The sequence below is a fragment of the Thermobia domestica genome, chromosome 5, assembly GCF_964235325.1.
Source record: "Thermobia domestica chromosome 5, izTheDome1.hap1.1, whole genome shotgun sequence".
NCBI classification, from domain to species: domain Eukaryota; kingdom Metazoa; phylum Arthropoda; class Insecta; order Zygentoma; family Lepismatidae; genus Thermobia; species Thermobia domestica.
Genome location: NC_137458.1, coordinates 16,569,518 through 16,590,991, shown reverse-complemented (window position 1 = coordinate 16,590,991; position 21,474 = coordinate 16,569,518). Strand labels below are relative to the sequence as shown.

General features: G+C 34.1%; 1 protein-coding gene across 3 annotated transcripts in view; it reads left to right on the top strand.

The window, feature by feature from the left end:
* Positions 1-21,474, top strand: part of LOC145685746 (uncharacterized) — a 172,132-nt gene that overhangs the window by 117,049 nt on the left and 33,609 nt on the right. For all 3 annotated transcript variants that reach the window (XM_081758245.1, XM_081758243.1, XM_081758244.1), the window contains exons 7-8: positions 422-570; positions 7,991-8,238. In XM_081758245.1, coding sequence (XP_081614371.1) covers positions 422-570; positions 7,991-8,238 — 397 coding nt within the window. The remainder of the gene's footprint in view (positions 1-421; positions 571-7,990; positions 8,239-21,474) is intronic.

The following is a 21,474-nucleotide window of genomic DNA, read 5'->3' as shown; positions in this document are numbered from 1 at the left end:
TATATATTTTTCCCTACGTTTTACAGTTTCATTCCTCTAAAATTAATAATTTTGTTTCGATTCCTCGCGGCACACCAGCGGTCCATTCACGGCACACCAGTGTGCCGCGGCACACCGGTTGGGAAACGCTGTTTTAAACTATATCTGTACGAGTACAAATTTGAAGGGAGTCGTAAGTAGAATTTTGTTTCTTACATATATAGCTTTAATTTGCAATAAAAAAGCAAATAATGATAATAATAAAAAAGCACTAAAATTAAGAGGTGTTTGGCACACCTAAAGTAAACATGTACCGACAATTTTAAGAGCAATAAGGGTTTCTTATTGAAAAATTCTTCTACTACAACTAAAGTCTATTATTTCTTTTGATAACATGTTCATTTTCATTTTTTTCTTTTTTTTCTTTCTTTTAAATTCCCAGATATGCAAGTAATGGACCTCTCACGGCAAATGGATTGCACACTGCGTTTGCGATCTCTTGATGTTCGTGGTAACAGAATAGAAAAACTTCCCATTGATGAAATTATGAACTTTCCACGTTTAGAGGAGATGGACCTTTCGCAGAACAGGGTGAGTAAAATATGTTTTCGAGTTTTAGTTAAGAAGCAGTGTCTGAAAGAGAATAGACGTAACTTGAAATTAATGATCGCGAGGAATCGTGAAGCTTGACCTATATCTATCAGATTCACCACCCAATAGAACGAGAGGGTGTCCCGGTCGTCAATCCCCACCTATAAAATTTTGCCAGTGTCGTCTCTCGCGCTATACGGAGAACATCTCCTGAGAGTCCAGCGTTGTCGGATTGCCGCTAAGTTTCGTTATGTTGTTATTGCTGTTGTCGTTTTTAATATTATTGCTATTATTATGGTTACCATTTAATTCGATTAATTGTTAGTATTCGACTTATAGTTCTGTAAGTACTGTGTTTTGTCACTCGTTTGCCATATCCTCTAAGTTTGACAACATTGTTGGTGCACTTGTACTGATTCATTTTTTTTTCAAATATGCGTTCGGAAGGCAGCTCCACGAATCTTACCGAATTCTTCCGATGTATCACACGTGAAGGAAAGCAGTTCGTGTAGAGCCCAGACTTCACGAGTCGTTGCGGTCACTGTAGTTCCTACGTATCAATCATTGTCTTCTTTTGTGCAAACATTTTTTTTTCGGTAATAAGATTTGATTAGAAATAATCCGATTATCAGTATCGATTGAGGCTTATTTGTAGATACCTTGCTTACGGCACTAATTATATCTGGCAACTTTATCAAAGATAGACGTTTTCATACCTACGATTATTTTTATGTCGTCGTCTCACGTCAAGCTCATTAACACTATCATGATTATAAGGTATTCTGCCGTTACTGACAGATCACACTTATCTCAAACTGAAAAGGTTAAATAATAACCACTGTCCTCAATAACCTCTTCGCCTTAGCGAGGCTATTATTATTTTAATTTTGTCCATCAACTCTAGCTTCCACCCCTTCATCTTTTTCCTTCTTCCGTGCCTTCTATCACATTCTTCATGATACAGTTTCTTCTACCCAAATACTTTTCTTATTTTTAATTTCATCTAAACTTGTTCTTTTCTTCTATTTATAATATTTCCTAATTCGTTTTCAGTTTGATTCATCTAATTCTCTCCACTCTTCTCCATACCCAAATTACGAAAGCATTCAATCCTGTTTCATCACTTTTGCGTAATGTCCATGTTTCTGCGTCTCCCTCCCCTACCATTGGTAAACTCATTTACTTGTTAAACAATTCTTTTTAAGAATGATTCGCCACAAGTATTGATTAATTTCCGCAACGAATCATGATGCACACCATGATTCGATAATCATAATCGAATCTTGCATGGACATTAGTAAATATTAAGCTTAAATTATGCTTTAAACTGTATAGTGGAAACAGTCAGTGGGGTAGACTGGGGGTGGGGAAAATCAAACGAAAGTGAACGAATTGGATGTTTATTTGTTGTAAGGGGCCATCCACATATTACGTAACGCTATTTTGACCAATTTTAATCCCTCCCTCCCCCTTGTCACACTTCGTAATGCAAGGCCGAATCCCTCCCCCATTTGTTACGTAACATTTTTTAACTTGTTTTCACCAATTTTGTTTATTTTGGGTCTTATTACAATAAAAGGCTATTTTTAATGGTAGAACTTTTTATTACAAAATGCTTGTATTCTGAATATATTTTTAGTGTTTTTTCGCTTATTTTTGGGGTTATTACAATAAAAAAAGCTATTTTTAATGGTATATATAACTTTCTGTTACAAATGCTTGGATTCTGAATATATTTGTAGTGTTTTTACGCAAACAAATCAAAGTACAGTAGGACGCCGGTAATCCGAACGTCAAAAATCCGAAACGTCAAAAATCCGAACGCGGTCCCTAGAAGCTTTTTACATTTTACCTTAACGCTAGCCATAAACAAAGAATAGTGTGTCCGTCGACGTTGTGTGAAGTCAGTGATTTTACAAAAGTTCATTCATATGTAATTGTTTGTCATACATATTTTTATTTTTATTTTTCCTTAGGCCTATAAGTTTAAAGTGTGACTTACAAGATCAGTGTAATTTAGTGTACGAGCAGGTTCTTCAGAAACATTAAATGTAAGTGGCGTTACATACGGTATTGTAATTACTCGTGGGCGCCCGAGCCCACGTCTGGCTCACGAAAATGTCTACGTAATATAGCAAACCACGTATATTAAATACCAGACGTAATATAGAAACCATGGAGATGGGCTCCCTCTAGAAAATCTTCTTCGGGCGCCCCTGTAATTACTATATGTACTGAATAACTACTGTATCGATAGAAGAGCATACCGTACAGTGTTTGTAAGCCTAAATGGCATTTTGTTGGTCATTTTCGAAAATACGAACAATTTGAAAATCCGAACTACCTGTGATCCCAATTAGTTCGGATTTTCGACTTCCTACTGTATTAGAAAATGGTAGAACCGTTATACTTTAACCCCATGCATAATGTCGTTTTCCGAAGGATATCGCACTCCATTCTTTTAGGTCAACGATGATGGCAAAGAGGAAATACTGCCGGAAAATGCAGGTGAAACAGGATCTGAAGAACAAACATCGACCTCTTTTCCAGGGATTCAGGATGCTTTGTGCATTTAAAGTTCGACAGTGTCGACGATGCATAGCTTTCTTTCTCGTCCACAACAAATTCGAAGTGGCTGTACACGTGAAGAAGCAGGAATATCTTGTTTGTGACCTAGCTTTCGAGCATCGTCTTTGGATTTGGACTTCAGTTTACCCATTTTCAAATTATTCTTGTCGTAAATCAGTTTGAGAATGCGAATAAAGTCGATTTCTTCAGAAATATTCGAATGAAATCGCGAGGGCATTTTCAAGTGGTAATTACGATCACTAACAACTAATTTCAGAAAAGCATGTGCTGTAAATGCAATGCTGTGATAGCCACAAAATGTAGTTTTATTGTATTATAGTACAAACAGGGCTCGTCACCAGTCATATTGATGTTTAGTATGTCTTCGAATCCCTATATATATAAATGAAAGTGATCATGTTTGTAATTTAATAACTCTTGAACCATTTGATCAACCTCAGTCAAACTTTCTGACATAGATGAGGCTTGGACTTGCGATGTTTATATATATATATATATATATATATATATATATATATATATATATATATATATATATATATATATATATATATACATTAATTTCACTTTGAAGATGCAACTTAGAGAGAGGGAGATATATAAAATGATCGAAAATGACTGATATTAGAGTCGAATCCATTATTTTCGCGGGGCTGAGATGAACAGTGACACTTTCGATGCCGTTTAAAAACAAGTTCAGCCTCATTAGTATTCCTAACGGGGGATGGGAACGTGCAAAAATAACAAAATGATTGATATTAGTGTCGAATTCGTAGTTTTGGGGGTCTCTAAGTTGATTGGTGACTGTTTTTGTGTCCTTTATGTTCAAAATGAAACGTACCGGTATTCTCCCTGTACTTTTTGTTTATATTATAAGGAAAAGAACTGAATAAAATTATTTGTTTAAAAGATTGCATATAAATTTGAGAATAAAAATAAAAATTATAGGGAAAAATCATGCGTTACAGAACGAAGACTTAAACCCCCTCCTCGCCCCCTTGTCACACTTCCTAGCGCAAGGCCAAACTCCCTTCCCCCTATGTCGCGTTACGTAATATGTGGACGACCCCTAAGGCTAAAAAATGGATATAAATACAAATGTAAATGAAGGAAAAAGAATTTATGATCTTAACATGTGTGTGTAGCTTTGAATGTTATAATACAGAGCCAATATACTTTGATAAATATCGTATTTAGGAGGAAGAGGATTATCCGATTCGCTGAGATTTACAATCATCCAGTGTTACCAATTAAGGGTCTTGACTGCAGCGAAATTAAACTACCGCTAATTTTATAGTGTTTCTGTAATATCTTCAAAACAAATAAAAAATACTCGAAAAGCAGAAACGTAGTGAACTAAACAATACGATTTTGCATGTGATACCGTTATCACAACTCATGTATCTGCTTTCGATTTGCAACTGTAGAAAGATTTAGCATTTTTTGTGGTTTCTGTAAATAGCGGGATACCAAAAGCGGATAGGTGAATTGTGGTAAAAGTATCACATGCAAAATCGTATTGTCTAGTTCACTACGTTTCTGCGTTTCGAATATTTTTTATTTGTTTTGAAGATATTACAGAAAAACTCTAAAATTAGCGGTAATTTAATTTCGCTGTAGTGAAGACCCTTAAGCGACTTTGTCGCTAGATCTAAGACCTTTTCATCCTCTTTAACGTCAAAATAATATTTTAAAAAAAAAAAGTTCCTAGCGACAAATCTGGTGACTTACTTAAAAAATTTAATTTTGATGGCAAAAATACAATTTTGTCATTTTCAAATAAAAATCCTTTAATACACTGACAATATTGCTCAACAGTGGCGTATTATCGGTAATTAACAATGTGAGAATCAAGAAGGTTACTGTATAATTTTGGTTGCAAGTATACAGATACCACGATGTTTGCCATACAAACTCATTCAACGATTTGTACAACTTACCTTTCTTAGTTTTATCTTTGCTTCGTTCGAACGCAGAACTGGAAAGAATATTCAGTAGTATGAAGGCTGTAAAATCCAAATTCCGTGATAAGATGGTACTAAGTTCACCATTCGTTAAAATCAGTTGGACAGAACACCTACAAACTTTAACAAGATACGATCAAATTAATTGAAACTTTGATTGCACACATCGTCGTCTCATCCCAATCTATTACTTCAAGTGCTACAGAGAGCGAAAGATGTTGAAGAATTCTAGGTTTCTTGAACTCTGAATAGATGAATATCTTATTTATTTATTTATTTGCCATCAACACAACAGGCATAAGCCCAATTATAGTGTTGGTGTATTACATAATACATTTACAATAATTTTCTTCGAGTTCATATTACATATGTCAATTTCTTTGTGTTCGATACATATTTTGTTATAAGTAGAACACATTCTCCAGTAGACAGGTCATCAGGTCATTTCAATAATACGTTTTTTTTTGTTTTTTTTTTAAATTTGCTAGCCCGTAGGCTAGCTGCCCTGTAGAAGGCTACACTCTCTTGGAAGGAAGGGGTGCAAAGGAAACTATTTTGGATGTGGTAGGACTGGCGTTGGGCTATGGGATGTTCCTTTATTAATAAATACTTCAGTTGAAAGGTCAATAATACGTTGGTCCTTGCTTTTTTTGCAATAAAATGGACCAGAGTTATTAGCACGAGTTTTAAGTGTCGGGACATGAAAATTTAATGTTGATATGAGATCCGTACAATTAAACTCGTTTTGTACTATTTTATGGAGAAAAATCAAATCTGTCACATTTCGCCTTTGTTCAAGAGTAGGGATACAGAAGTTGTATATTAATGTTAGATAATCTTCATAATATGTATAGATTCCAGTTTGTTTGTACGTCAAGTATTTGATAAATTTAGATTGGACCTTTTCCAGTTGGTGTCGGTATTGCTGTTGTGATGGGTTCCAGATCACAGCAGCATATTCCAGTTTTGATCGGACATAGAAATAATATATTTTTTGTTAGTGTAGTACTATTATTAAATTCCTTTCCAGTTCTAATTAGGAACCCTAACATCTTGAGAGATTCATTAATTATGTTCACTATATGATTATTAAATGTCGGTTTCGTAAGATCTTTGACTGAATTTAATCCATTTAGCAAGATCAGATTCATTGAGTAATTAAACTTTATTTGACATTTGTTTCTGGTGGTAAACGATAATCTGTTACATTTGTTGATGTTTGTTACTTGTAATAAACCCTGAGACCCTCTTAAAATGTTTGCTTATTATTTTCTCGTTTAGCGATAAATCGAGTGATTTTTTATTTTATTTAGCGACAAGTTAGTGACTTTCTTGTATCTATCTAGGGACCAGGGAAGGCGATTAGGGGAGCAGGAGGGGGTACTTGCCCCCCACTTTTTTGAAGTATCCGCTTTATAGTTTCATTTGGAAATGTAAAATTTTTGTGTGTATTACTGGTTCATAGGGGAAAAAATGGTGCCATATAATATTTGTCGTTGCGTGAGTACGTATTGGTTATTTGTCTTCCCGTGAAGTTAAGAAAACTACAGGAATTGTGTTTTAATTGCCCAAAAATTAACCTATTGGAGCGCAACAGTTCCCCACATACTTTCATTTCTTCTTACAAGGGTTCAAGTGCATCTAATGGCAACTAACATGTTTAGGGAAGCTGTAAAAGTAAGTATTTCTTTAAATATCGTATCATATGCTTGTAGTATTTACTGTCTTTCATTTTCTAAGAGTAATAACTTACATTTAATGGCATATGTGGGATTAAAAGTTAAAGTTGTTCATTAACTCCCAGTTTCAATGCATTTTTTGCAAAACAAGCCTCATTATTTATTACTATGATTAATATTATCTTTTCTATTTATTTGTTTTGCAAATTTGTTATTAAATAATCTGATCACACAATTTTCCAGACAGGACTTTATGATGTTCATGAGCAAGGAATCAAATCTTTTCTTACACTCTCGTTGTTTAACAGCACAAACGGCTAGTACCTACTTGGCATTGCTCTTGTCAATTTACTTAATAAAATATGAAATATGATATACGGTATTTTAACTGAAAAATATAGTATCCTATTAGTTATACAACCTTTCGTCAAACGATGTATTAGAAACAACCAGGAAAACTAACGTTGATATACAAATATTCAGATTATGTCTTGCCCACCCACTTTTAACGTAAAATCACCGCCACTGCTAGGGACTATACTTGGTCTGCTTTTGGCAACACTGCAGTCGATATAAATACAAATTATTGTAGTACTAAAGAGGCATGGTTAGGCGGATTATATATATCTCATGCGAAAAGTCCCTGGTTTAATCCTAAACCATGTGACCTTGTGCTACGTTACATTATGACTCAGTTTGTTTTTGTTGTTGTTGTTGTTGTTTTTGTTTTTGTGTGTGTGTGTTCTCCCTCAAGCTTTACTTTTTATTAAATTAATTCTTTTGTAAAGTCAGGAAAGAAAGTATTCTTAAGTTAACAAAATTTCTTTTCCTAATAACTCAAGTATAAATTAATAAAGTACCAATTTTTTCCAAGTTATCAAATTATAACTATTCTAAGGATAACGACAAAAAAATCCAGATTAATTCATTTGTTGCCGAGTTATTGGGAAAATGAAAATTTGTCAACTGAAAAATACTTTCTTTTCCGTGTGTAACTAGGTAGATTTTATAACCTTGTCCTTTCGTCTAGATTTCTTCATGCTTTCCGATTGCGATGCCATCTGTTGATAAAAAGTTAACATTACTGTGCTAATTTCTAAGCTTACATAATTAAATAATGAAATTTGAATTAAGTTTTGAATCTGAAAAATGACAATTACATAATACACTTTCTTTCTTTCTTTGCAGATTTCTGGTTTTAACGAGTTGTCGGATAATTATATGCCTTTACTGAAAGACTTAGACCTTTCTTCCAACTTAATCTCACATATTCCGTCATCAGCGTTTAGGCACTTTCCTTACCTTCAATCGCTCAATCTTTCTCACAACAGAGTCTATCAGCTCGATTGTGTGTTCAAAGACTCGACAGAGTTGGAAGTTCTTGATCTCTCCAGCAACCATTTAGACAGCCTTATCAGCACTTCCAACTGCGACAGGTAAGTGGACGTTATGCGGAAGGGGAACTTGATGTTTGCTGTGAACAAATGAGAGCATAATACGTCACTGCCAAACTTATAATAAGAAATTAGCTTCAGTGAACGGTTATTGCGATATATTTGGCAACATTCTTGTGTCGTTAAGAATGTACAGCACGTCTGACGAAGCGGATTTCCATACCATAGCGTTGGCAAGATTGCAGTAAGCGGATTGGTTCACATGAAAGTAGCTCTCAAGGTGAAACGTCAATTCGGCTGCCGCGCATAATAATATTTATGAGAACAAGTATTTATGTTTTCTTTTTGACATAACACGTGGTGAGAAAAGTTATATTGCTGATTGCAGTGGCGGGTCCAAAGAGGAAACTTTTTTTTTAATTTTATATATAAATAAAACACATCCCAGAGTTTGGAGCTCTTAAAAGTAGCTCTATGTATAAGTATTACAACCCTCCGCCCCCCAGAAGTCCGTCCTGGATCCGCCCCTGGCTGATTGTAGGGAGGGAGTCTATCTACTTTTATTTTTTTAAATACAAAAATCTCTTACTAAATATCCTGACACGAAATACTAAAAGGTTTAACATTGTAAGTCGAACAGTCGGAGATTTTAAGTTGGGAAATGAATAGTCGCTGTCTTCCTGTTCTGTCTATTCCCAACACGCCTACTGACCTTTCAGCACCTCATATACTAATATTGATGTAATCTTACATATAAGCCGAAAGTTCCATTCCTGTTCCGCCCCCTCTTTTCAAAGAGGGAATTTCATATTTGAGGGATTTTATTTCAATTTTCTTTTTCTCAGCACCTACAGACACCTAAAGTTCGATTTTTTTAAACCTAAAATTTCTCAATCTAGTGATTATGTGAATTTGAAAATGTTTTGGACAATGTTCTTGAACTCACAACTACTCTACCAATAACATCCATCTTCAGCTCGTCTGTTAATACGATATAAATATCCTTCATAACCTGCCAGTTATCCATCCAGAGGCGGATCCAGGGGGGCGATCGGAACGATCGCTTCCCCCCAGAATAGGAAACTTTCTTATTTTATATAGTATATAAATAAAACCCATCCCAGAGTTTGGAGCCCTTAAAAGTAGATCTAAGTAGCAGTATTACAACCCACCGCCCCTCCCCCAGAAGTCCGTCCTGGATCCGCCCCTGTATTCACTACACTATGAATTTAGAAACTGCCTGCTATCCTGAGTTCATAGATTTTCAGATCATTTCAGAGCAACGTTTTGTTTTCTAATACACATACAAAAATAGTATTTAGGCGGTGAAATAGGGTATTCAAAATAGAACTAAAAATTAATTTTTGTGTAATATATCGAGCACAAAAGAGAAAGAAATGGAAAATAGTAAATGTACAACATATTATTAAATAATTTACCTCCGTAGTTTAAAGGTTAAACAGTGCATACAGTTCAGGGATGCTTATTGTAATCTTTCTTCGTAAAGAATGTAAAACACCATAACGTGAGCGTTTGAATAAATAAATAAACCAATAAATAGAGTTATAGTTAAGGGGGGTAGCGGGCCTGTGGCCCCGGGCGTTGATAGCAAGAGGGCACCGAACAAGCTAGAAGAAGGAAAAAAGTGCTGAAAATGAATAGATGATTCGTTGCCCCGAAGAAGTATTGGCGCCCTATTAAACCAATATTGTTGTCGGGTTTTAAGAAAGGAATAATTTGTTAAAAAAAATTCTTACTCGCTTTGCTCGCAACCCACACGTTTCAATAAGAGTCACAATAAGTTTTTACTTATTTAGTAAAGAAAGTTCTCTCATTTCTCAATGAGAATGTGATATACATGTCCGAGTAATGATTTATAGTGTTCGCAGGAGCGTTTTCAAAAGCACAAACGGTCGAAGTCTGAAATACGTGTTCAGCGTTGAGATAGTGATGAGTTTGGTTAGTTAATCTCGCTTTTCTATCCAATCGGATAAATCAAGACGGTGAGAATGAAGGTATGAAAATGAGAGGAGTGAAGAAACACACGCAAGCTGCTGTTTGCGCGAGAATATTAAAAAATGACAGAAACAAGGGAAATAATAACATTTATAACGAAATACTTTAGTTTGCATAATATTTACCTGTACCGTGGGCAAAAAGTGTTCATAAATATGTAATATACTTAGTAGAATGTTCATTTTAAATTAACAGAAAAGAAGAATGTTTTTAATATCTGTAAGAGAGATTATTATGGGATAGTTGTGACTACGTACATGTTATGTGTTGACCTAGTCAAGTGAATTTATGTATTTTACGGTCTTAAAAAGAATATTAAGACATATCAAGCAATAAAGGTGAGACTAATAATCTTTAAATATCTGAGTTGATTTTTGCATTGAGAAAAGTAATTATCGCTTCGTAATTTATATGTTACAAAACGAACCAGGTTGACGACGCTTTTCTATAGAGTCGTTATAAAAATTTGGTTTACCAAACCCGGGACTTTTGAAAATTCAGTTCCCGAAGAAGGAAAGTAGGGCTGAATTTACTTGGATATTACCATTTATGAATACGAACTTAACCGTATTACGAAGCGGTAAGGTCATCAAAAGAAAAATGGATAGTGAAATAGTGCAACAGGAATCTAATACCAGTAATCCAGATGAAATTAGTGCAACGCCAAGTTTGTCATCTGAGGATCGACTTTTGTTAGCTGTGCAGCGACAAATTATGCAAATGACGACTGAGATAAAACAAACCATGGAACAGAAGCTCAATGAATCTAACGCAAACATGGAACAAAAGTTCTATGAAGCTAACCAGACCATGGAACAAAAGTTCTATGAAGCTAACCAGACCATGGAACAAAAGTTCTATGAAGCTAACCAGACCATGGAACAGAAGTTCTATGAAGCTAACCAGACCATGGAACAGAAGTTCTATGAAGCTAACCAGACCATGGAACAGAAGTTCTATGAAGCTAACCAGACCATGGAACAGAAGATAGAATTGAAATTCAACGAAGCTAGCAAGCAGTATGAAGAATTAAGTAAACGAATAGAACGGATAGAACTGAAATCAGACGATACGAAACAAACAATCGTCCAGGTGATGAACGACATATCCTCGCAGTTTGAAGAGAAGTTAAAAAGGTTAGCCGATGAATGTCAAGAAAAGCACGATCATCAAAATCATGAAATCTGTGCTGTAAAAAAGGATTTAACGTCAATAGAATCTTCCGTTAAGCATCAAAAGATCCAGTTGGCTACTATGCAGGAAGAAATTAAAATGTTACAGGCGAGAGATAACATTTATCGCAATAATCTGGGCAGTGATCGCTTCGAGTTTCCCCGATCACCGGATATAAATACGCCTTCGCCGGAATCTGAGGAGGATATTATATTAGAGGAAAATTGCCCGAAGATCACTGATGAACGAAATATAAATGGTATCATGACACAGCACGCTACGGACCGGAACAATCACACCACAAGAACAAGGAGTGAGAAAAGAAAGGTTAAGTTAAGTGTCAAGATGAGCGAAATCAAAGCCATGAGTAAATTTAGTGGTAAGTGCAATGAAAATGCTAGTTCTTTCTTAGAGAAGTTCCAAGACGAATGTAATATAATGTCTATCGACCGATCACAATACATGAAATTAATACCCCATGTATTACTCCCACCTTGTTCCTTATGGTTTAAGGCAATACGTGATCATATTAGTACATATGAGGAATTTAAAGCGGCATTGATCGCGAATTACGAAAATGACTTTTTGCTGGCAAACAGAGATGCCACTCTTAGAAATCAACATTTCAATCCTCGATTGCACAAATCTATTGTAGAGTTTGTTGTAAATGTCTATAATGAATTAAAGGTTGTTAATCCCTTGCAATCGGAATCAAGAATAATTGCATCGATTCGCAATTTGCTTCCATTTAAATTACAGCAGATCTTATTTTCCACACAGTGTATGAGTTTCAGTCATTTATTAATGCTTGTACAATGCTACGAAACTCAATACCATGCTATGAATCTAACACAATCAGGAATGGGTAAAAATAAGAATAATTCAGATCATTTGGTCCCTATTCGGAATTTGAATATCCGAAGTGTGAATAATAATGAACCGAACCTAAGACGAATATACTCTAGCAATCAAAATGAACAAAATAGACAAGGTTATGTAGGGAATCCGCCTAACCTAATTAATCGTAATAATTCCTATGTTAGACCATATAGTCAAAATAGGTTTAAAAATAGACGAAATATATGGAGAAATTCCACAAACGCAGCGAACTACGTGGATAGAAGTAATGGAAGGATAAGAGATGGCACTTCACATCAAGATCCAGGTATTGAAGTAACTTCTGTACAAAATAACAATACAGGACATAATCATGATTGTGCTGTACAGTGTACCCTATTGGAACCCTACTCGAGTATGAATTTAAACTAATTGCGGCTGATATGGTAGGGGTTAAACCCATGTCAGCTGTAGGTTCTCATGAGCATTTATCTAAAAATTTAAGCGATAATTTCTATGAACATTTATCTTCCAATTTACCGGTTCATGCTAATTATGAAAATGATCTTTCCTATGACGTTTCTGTGAATAACTATTCGGAAATAGCAATTAACAGGTGTCAATATCAATTTATACCTGTTGTAAATCGTTGTTGGTTTGAAGATGATACTGTCAATGATGGTTTTAATGTCGAAGAAAATTTTGTATTTTTAAAATCATATAGTACTGCTAAAATACCTATTAAAGTCAATGGATTAAGTACCGAAGCTTTACTCGATACGGGAGCAAACGCCTCTCTATTATCGTATTCATGGTGGAAAGTAATCACTAGTAATTATTCGAATCCTAAGCTACAAAAGGCTGAGAACCTTATTATAGTTGATTTTACCGGTAAACATAAAAAGAGAGTAGCAGGAATTACCCGTGTGTCAATATCTATTCAAGATTTCGAAATATCAATCCCTATTCTGGTTATAAAAGATCTTAACGAGAACTTAATTATGGGCTTAGATTTACTATCCCAATTACGAGTCATGCTTGATTTTAAAAACCAAACATTGACGATACCGGGTATACCTCAGAAAATTGTTCAGAAACTGCTTCCAAAATTAGATAATAGTGCTTGCCAATATAATGATCTGTCTCCTATAGTGAATAATGTTGCTATTAGTGAAAAAGGTGATAAATTAAATGATCAACGATTGGAAAAGACACAAAATTTGATGAATGTAAAGGATGATGTAGTATTTTCTGAACATGTTAAATCTCTCGAAAGCAGCCTTGATTTTGCTGATAATACCGTAATAGCAGACTTTAAGAACATTTTATATAAACATAGAAAGGTCTTTTCAGAACGTCCTGGATGCTGTAAGAATTTTGTTTATTCTTTTAAAGTTAAAACTGATAAACCTATAGTAACCAAGCCTTATATAATTCCATATAGATACAGAGAGAATGTACGTCAACAAATAGCAGATATGTTAAGAGATGGGATCATTAGGCCTTCGAGGAGCGTCCACCTTAATCCATTACATGTTGTTCCAAAGAAAAATGGTTCTCTACGTGTGGTATTAGATTTGAGGCGAACTAACGGTCACATTGATCTGGAACAAGTGAGGTATCCTCCAGTAGAAGAAATACTAGCTTCTTTACAAGGGAACACCGTATTCGGAAATCTAGACCTAGTAATGGCGTATAATCAGGTCGAGTTACACGAAGATTCAAAACCATTTACAGCATTTAGTTTTGAAGGTCACTTGTACGAATACAATCGTGTAGTCTTTGGGCTTATCAATGGTAGTGCAGCATTAGCATCCTGCTTGAACAAAGTTCTAGGTCAAGACTTGCGTAGCAACGTGATAACGTATGCTGATGATATCTTAATCATGGGGAAAAATCCACATGAATTCCTGAAGTATTTAGATATAGTTTTAGACAGATTGGAAAGTTCAGGCCTTACTATCAATTTACAGAAATCCAAGTTTTTGCAGAATTCTATAGAATTTCTTGGGTACCAAATTGATGCCTCTGGTTTGCAATTCAGTCAATCTAAAGTTCAAGCCATAGAAGATCTGCCTGCTCCAGTAAATGTGAAACAGACACGACAAATATTAGGACTCTTCAATTGGTTTCGCAAAGCCATCCCGCGATTTGCTGAGATAGCCCAGCCTTTATTTATGATCATAAAGAAGGGTATACCATGGCAATGGGGTCCGATCCAGGAACACAGTTTTAATAAATTGAAGGAGTGCGTAAAACGAAATATCCATTTGAATCACCCCAGATACGACGTTCCTTTTTACGTACAATGTGATGGTTCTCAACTTGGAATCTCTGCAGTACTCTGGCAGCCTAACCCAACTATGCAGGAACCAGCTGTTATACATTGTGCTAGCCGTACTTTAAAGAAAGCTGAAAAGGGATACACTACAACAGAAATTGAACTTTTGGCTGTACGTTTTGCTATACAAAAATTCGCTCCCTATCTGAGCGGATGTCATTTCATAGTACTTACAGACCATAATTCATTGCGATATCTTAATAGCGTACAGGGGTATAATAACAGATTACTTCGCTGGTCGTTAGATCTGCAAGCTTATGATTTCGAAGTGCAACACATTAAAGGAGTGGATAATGGACCCGTAGATACTTTATCACGCCTGTTTCCTGGAGAAGAGCAACATATTTTGTCTATTAATGAATTTAAGATCTTACAAGATGAAATAGCTACCATTTCAATAGAAGATTTAAGAGAACATCAAATGAAGTATCATGAATACCAACAAATCATGGAACATTTATCTTCATGTGGCGATGGATGTAGTTGTCCCAAGCACTGGAATTCCAGATTTAAATTAAATAACGGAATTTTACTCATTAAGGATTTTAAGTTCAAATCTAGGAACAAAATTTGTATTCCACCTACGTTAACAGCACGCATCTTAAAGGCCTACCATGACGATTTTGGACATTTTGGGTATGTAAAGGTATATGCCTTGATTAATAAATCTTTTTATTGGAAAGGAATGCGGGCTCAGGTCAAAAGTTATATCAATGACTGTATCGAGTGTATGCAAATTAAGCATAATTATCAGGCTATACAAAGACCAATGCTTTCAATAACACCGGAGAGACCACATTCATTCCTATCGATTGATTTATATGGACCGTTACCCAGAGCAGCTACTGGAGAAGTTTATTTGTTAACAACAATGGATATCTTTTCACGATATGTGGTAGCCTACCCCTTGCGCAAAGCAACCTCCGCTGCTATAGTGAATAAAATTCTAAATGTATATATTCCACATTGTGGCCCTATCGAGCATATATTATGCGATAACGGCTCACAATTCAAAAGTGATGTGTTTCTCAAAGCCATGAATAAGGCCAACATTAAAATTCATTTTGTGACTCCGTACCACCCAAGTAGCTCCGTAGTAGAAAATGTACATCGCAATTTCGGTATGTTGTTTCGGCACTTTTGTAAGGATAAACATGCTGAATGGATTAAGCATGTCAACCAAATTACGTACCTCTTGAACCATTCTATATCCGACACTTTAGGTGTGTCTCCTGCTAAGGTACATAATGGCTCTGATGTAATTTTCCCTGTGGAACAACATTTTGGTGTCAAATTAGGAGATTCGACAATTATAGACTCATCCAATTTAGTGAACATGGTTAAGATCCGAAGACACAACAAGTTTTTGAAACGTAATTCGCAAGTAGAGTCTTTACAAGAAGGAAAATATCGGATCAAGGTCAACGATTTAGTTTTCGTTAAACAACATCCGCAGAGTAATATGTTGTTAAAGAAAATCTACAAATTTTGTGACATTTTCTCAGGTCCTTATTTATGTTTTAAGGAGATAAATCCTAAAGTCTTTGAATTGTTAAACGCTAAAACGGGGATGTCAATTGGACTTCGCAACATAGATGAGTTAAAGGTTTGGAAGCCTACTCCGTATACAAAGGAAAAATGGATGCATCTAGTTAAAGAGTTAGTATCACCCAACATTCTTGATCAAATAAATAAGAATGAAAAATAACAATAATAATGAAAAATGCGTTTATTTAATAACAAAAGGGTGTCTTTTGTTTCTGTAAAATAAATTTATTTACTTCCATTTGATTATTCAAACGTAGGTTATGTTTAATTTTTATTCTTTCTTATTAATATGAAGAATCATAATTCAATTTATAATTAGTTAAAGACAAAAATTATTTTATATTAGATTGATTTGTGTTTAATTATCAAAGATTATGTTAAGAATAAGATTCATTCTATAAAATCAATTATTCAATGACTACCTTGAGTGAAATTCTTTTTTTATTTTGGACATCTTAGTGCTACCATGTATACATTACAATTGCAACATCTAACTTATTTGTTATACAATGCGCCCGAAAAGAACAAATATTATTTGTCATATCATCGTTTGTAATAATGATCGAAACTAGTAATCTTGATAGTTGGTATTTCACCCTCGTTAATTATATTTATAAGCGACGATGTTTTTAATGATAAAGAATAAATAATAATGTAATAAAAGAGAAATATTAATGAAATCAAAGATTTATTGTAAATGTATTTATGTGAATGATAATAACTAATATTTTATATATATATGAGGGTTAACCAAAATGTAATGAAGATATGTACGAGGTGTGATCGAAATATAAAGAACATACGTAATGTACGAACATTAATCTAATCAGACCAGTGGTTCTTGAATATAAAAGCCAAGCCCACTCATGACTTTTATATTCAGTCCCTTTATCGGGCGACATTTTCTATAACGAAATACTTTAGTTTGCATAATATTTACCTGTACCGTGGGCAAAAAGTGTTCATAAATATGTAATATACTTAGTAGAATGTTCATTTTAAATTAACAGAAAAGAAGAATGTTTTTAATATCTGTAAGAGAGATTATTATGGGATAGTTGTGACTACGTACATGTTATGTGTTGACCTAGTCAAGTGAATTTATGTATTTTACGGTCTTAAAAAGAATATTAAGACATATCAAGCAATAAAGGTGAGACTAATAATCTTTAAATATCTGAGTTGATTTTTGCATTGAGAAAAGTAATTATCGCTTCGTAATTTATATGTTACAAAACGAACCAGGTTGACGACGCTTTTCTATAGAGTCGTTATACATTTTCGAACTTGAAGCAGTTGTAGAATAGTGGTTTAAGGGGTCAGAACTTAGTCTTACGAATTTCGTGTTTCTCAAAGACTGATCACTAGAGCAACCCACATTATGCTTTATTTTTGTTTAATTATGCTTTATTTTTTTCCAAATTATGCTTTATTGTTAATTTCAATCATTGTTTTACATTAATCGTGTACAATGTATAATATTTACTATAAATTAAATATTCTAAATATCTTGATCTATTTATTAATATTTTATGCAACCAGTTTCTTTCATATTTAATGAACTTTCTACTTAATGCACTGCTTTACTCAAGTCAGTTTTTTTCTATCATTTGTGTGCGCCTTAGAGGTGCATACAGTATATACAGAAAGGGAAAGCAAAAGATGCCACCATAAAGTACAGAAAGCGCTCAAGTTCAAGAGGTACACATAACAGGAGTTCTTGTGTACTATTCATTGTTGACGAAAAGTTTTCTTCTTCTTTTCCTTTTTTTCTTTTCTCCACATCAAAGGATTGCACCGAAAAAGTTTACAGAAATAAAAATAAGCTTTTCATTGTTGCATTGTTATGTTCTCAATGATTTTGAGTTGTAAATGTTAGTTTTAAAAAATATTAATACAGTGTGTTAAACTTGCAGTTAAACAGAACTTTCCAAGAATTGTGCTATATATTTTAAATTATGCTTTATGCTTTATTTTCTAAAATTATGCTTTTAAAATTAGTTTCTTCTGGACCCTTAGACAACCACAACCATGTTCAAGGTACCAACCATATAGGCCTATATAAATTGCTGTTATGCTTTTTATGCTATTGGGTTCCCCTACTGATCACTTTCCAATGATTTTCTTTATTCCATTGACATGAAATGCTTCTAATTTGAAGGAATTTATCGGGATCATTTCACCTCTACAACTTGTATCACCAGGATATTTTTGTGTATATGTGATATTTTTATCTATCCACATACATACAATCATATACATATGTTATATATAATAATAATAAGTAACCTTAAATTCAGAAATTTCATTCATTAAAAAATTAAGTAATTACATAATTTAAAACATATGTAGTGGCCAATTTAGATTTGAATCTTAAATACAAACATTAAACATATTCTTCACCTCCATCGATCAATATTGAGAATTTCGCGAAGGCTCCTTCCGAATTTTCGTTACATTTCTTTCTTTCTTTCTTTTTTCTTTCTTTCTTTCTTTCTTTCTTTTTTCTTTTCTTTTTTTTTTTTTTTACCGTAAAAGAATCAAAATCAAACTGTTATTTGTGTGGTCACATACTGAATAAAATTACAACAGTTTACAACTATTTCTGGAAATTAATGCTGTCACCCATGTCGAACATTTTAAAAGCACATACAGTAGTTTCTAATGTATTGAAATTTCATTTCTTATGAATAGTATGAATCGTAAATAGTTGTAAATTTCCTTACCTGTTCTTAAAGTAGATTTGTATTCAGCCAAAGGTACTTTTGTCAAGTTTAACAAGAACAAAATAAGCTTCTTGAAAACAGCTCTTATTTGTAAAGATCGCTTTCGGCTGTTGCAATGCTCTGTTCAAGCAGATTGTTAGAAATCCAGCGTAGCGTAACAACAAAAACTGCTTCTGTTACATGAAAAAAAAAAAAAAAGCTTGGTGAGATAGTGGGCGCTGAAGTCTATTTCGCCCCGGGCGCCGAAATTTCTAGCTACGGCTCTGTAAATAAATAAATTAATAAATAATAATATTATACAAGTTTTTGTTCTTAGGTCGTAGTATACAAAGTCTAAAACTGTAAGATTTAACTGAATGCGAAAAGATTTAAGAGAATCTTAAAAAAAAAAAAAAAAAAAAAAAGAAAAGAAAAGAAAAAAGAAGAAAGCTAACCCAAAGTGTTCTGCAATATACTTCACAATGTACTTCGCAGGAGCAGGTTCCATAATTTCCACATTTTTTGAATTAATAGAGATTATGGACTAAAAGTTAAGTCTTTTACGTTGAAAAGTTTGAACATCGTTCAAATTGTCTCACTACATTCAATTATTTTTGTTTTTGGAAGAAAATAACATATTATTTCAAATAAAAGTGCTAAAATAAATGCTTGCAATTGACATGAAAACAAATTGCACATTCACATGAAAATATAGAACTTTTGCTGCAAATAGGGGCTATTTGTTTCTGTCCGTCAACAATGTATATATGTGAACAAAAGTAGAAGTGAACATGTTTATTATAGAGAAACTAAGTGATTGTAGCAAAATGGCAATGAACAACGCAGTGCCTGGATTATCATTTCGCGGAATTCAATATGTACTAGTAGAACATATTGATGGTGTTGCTTCTTCATTTAACCATTGTTTCTAATTCAGAATTGTTAGGAACCTAAATTATGTCCAGAATTGTTGCTAATTATATCGAAAAATGAAAATTTTATATTTCAGAAATGGAAGTGCAATTGTATTCACGTCGGATTCCCACAATTTCAAATAGGTGAGCGATTGAAGTTTGACAAACTTTTTCAGCAAAAATATTATATCAGAGGGAATTCACTATTTAACCCTAAGAACGTCAATATCAGCTTAAAATGACCCGGACACAAGGGCGCCGATTTGTCTGTAACTTTGGGGGGGGGGCAATCAGATGTGGGTTTGTATATTCATAGAAAAGTACATATAACAATACATATAAAAATACATATTCATAAAAATACATGGGGCCCATATGAGCTTTGGGGGGCACGGGCCCCCTGCCATCCCAGGATTAGCGCCCTTGCCCGGACACTCAAGAAAGGTTATTTTACTATCTTAAATGTTATATAGGCCCTATTCATCACTGAAATTCAATACATTCTTCAAATATTGAACAGTGATATGTGCGACCAACCAGAGATGAAGTGGTTCAGTTAGTCGTGGGTCAACAGGACCTGACTCACTGCGACCTCACTCTGACCCTCCGACTCATGACCCACTGCGACCTACCAGCCATCATGATCCACTCTGACCCTCCGACTAATGACCCACTGCGACCTACCACCCATCGTGACCCACTCTAACCCTCCGACTCATGACCCACTACGACCTACCGACCCACTCTGAGCAGTGCATTATAGACAGCATCTTCTGAAAATTGGTGAATTTTTCTACGTTTTACTTTCAAGATCTCAATTCTTCTTTTTTCATTTGTTTCTATTTATTCACCTGAGATGAGCATATCTAAATAAAAAAAGGAACTTGATGCACTTTTGAATATTGATATTTGTAATTGTAATAATAGTAACAACACTTAATACTTGGCTTTCGAAACAGACGAATTTTACATTTTTTTTTATGTTGCCCTAACCTTGATTTGAGACTCAAATTTCATCCTATTTTCCACTGAAAAATATCTGTAATTCAACAAGAAAATAATTATATATGATAATTAAACTGAAATTCATCGTAACATGGCCCATGGCAAACACTTTACCATTTTATATCGTAAAAGTCAGATCCACCGTTATTGTAACAAAGCGGTGCTTGAACGATTGACCATAGAAATTCAAACTCTGATTAGTGATAATTTCACAGCCTAGTTTTATTACAAGTGTAAACTGTTTAGTCAGTAGAGAGGAGGGTGTGGATCTTGGGTCAGAGTTGATGACGATGCGTTTTGGTAAGTGGTAGGTCACAGTGGGTCATGGTGGTGTTGTAGGTCACTGTAGGTGGTGGGTCAGTGGGTCATAGGTCATTTTCATTGACACACGCCATCTCTGCCACCAACATGATCATTTCTGCCCTCTAAGCGGTCTAGTGGCTAGCATCTCAATCTTTGGTGAAATGGGATCTTCCCAAACTTGAACAAACAAACTAACTAGCATCATTTGTTACAATATATATATATATATATATATATATATATATATATATATATATATATATATATATATATATATATATATATATATATATATATATATATATATATATATATATATATATATATATATATATATATATATATATATATATATATATATATATATATATATATATAAATTTCTGGGATGCAAATAATTTATGATTTGAGTGAGGGTCAAATGTTATGTGAACTC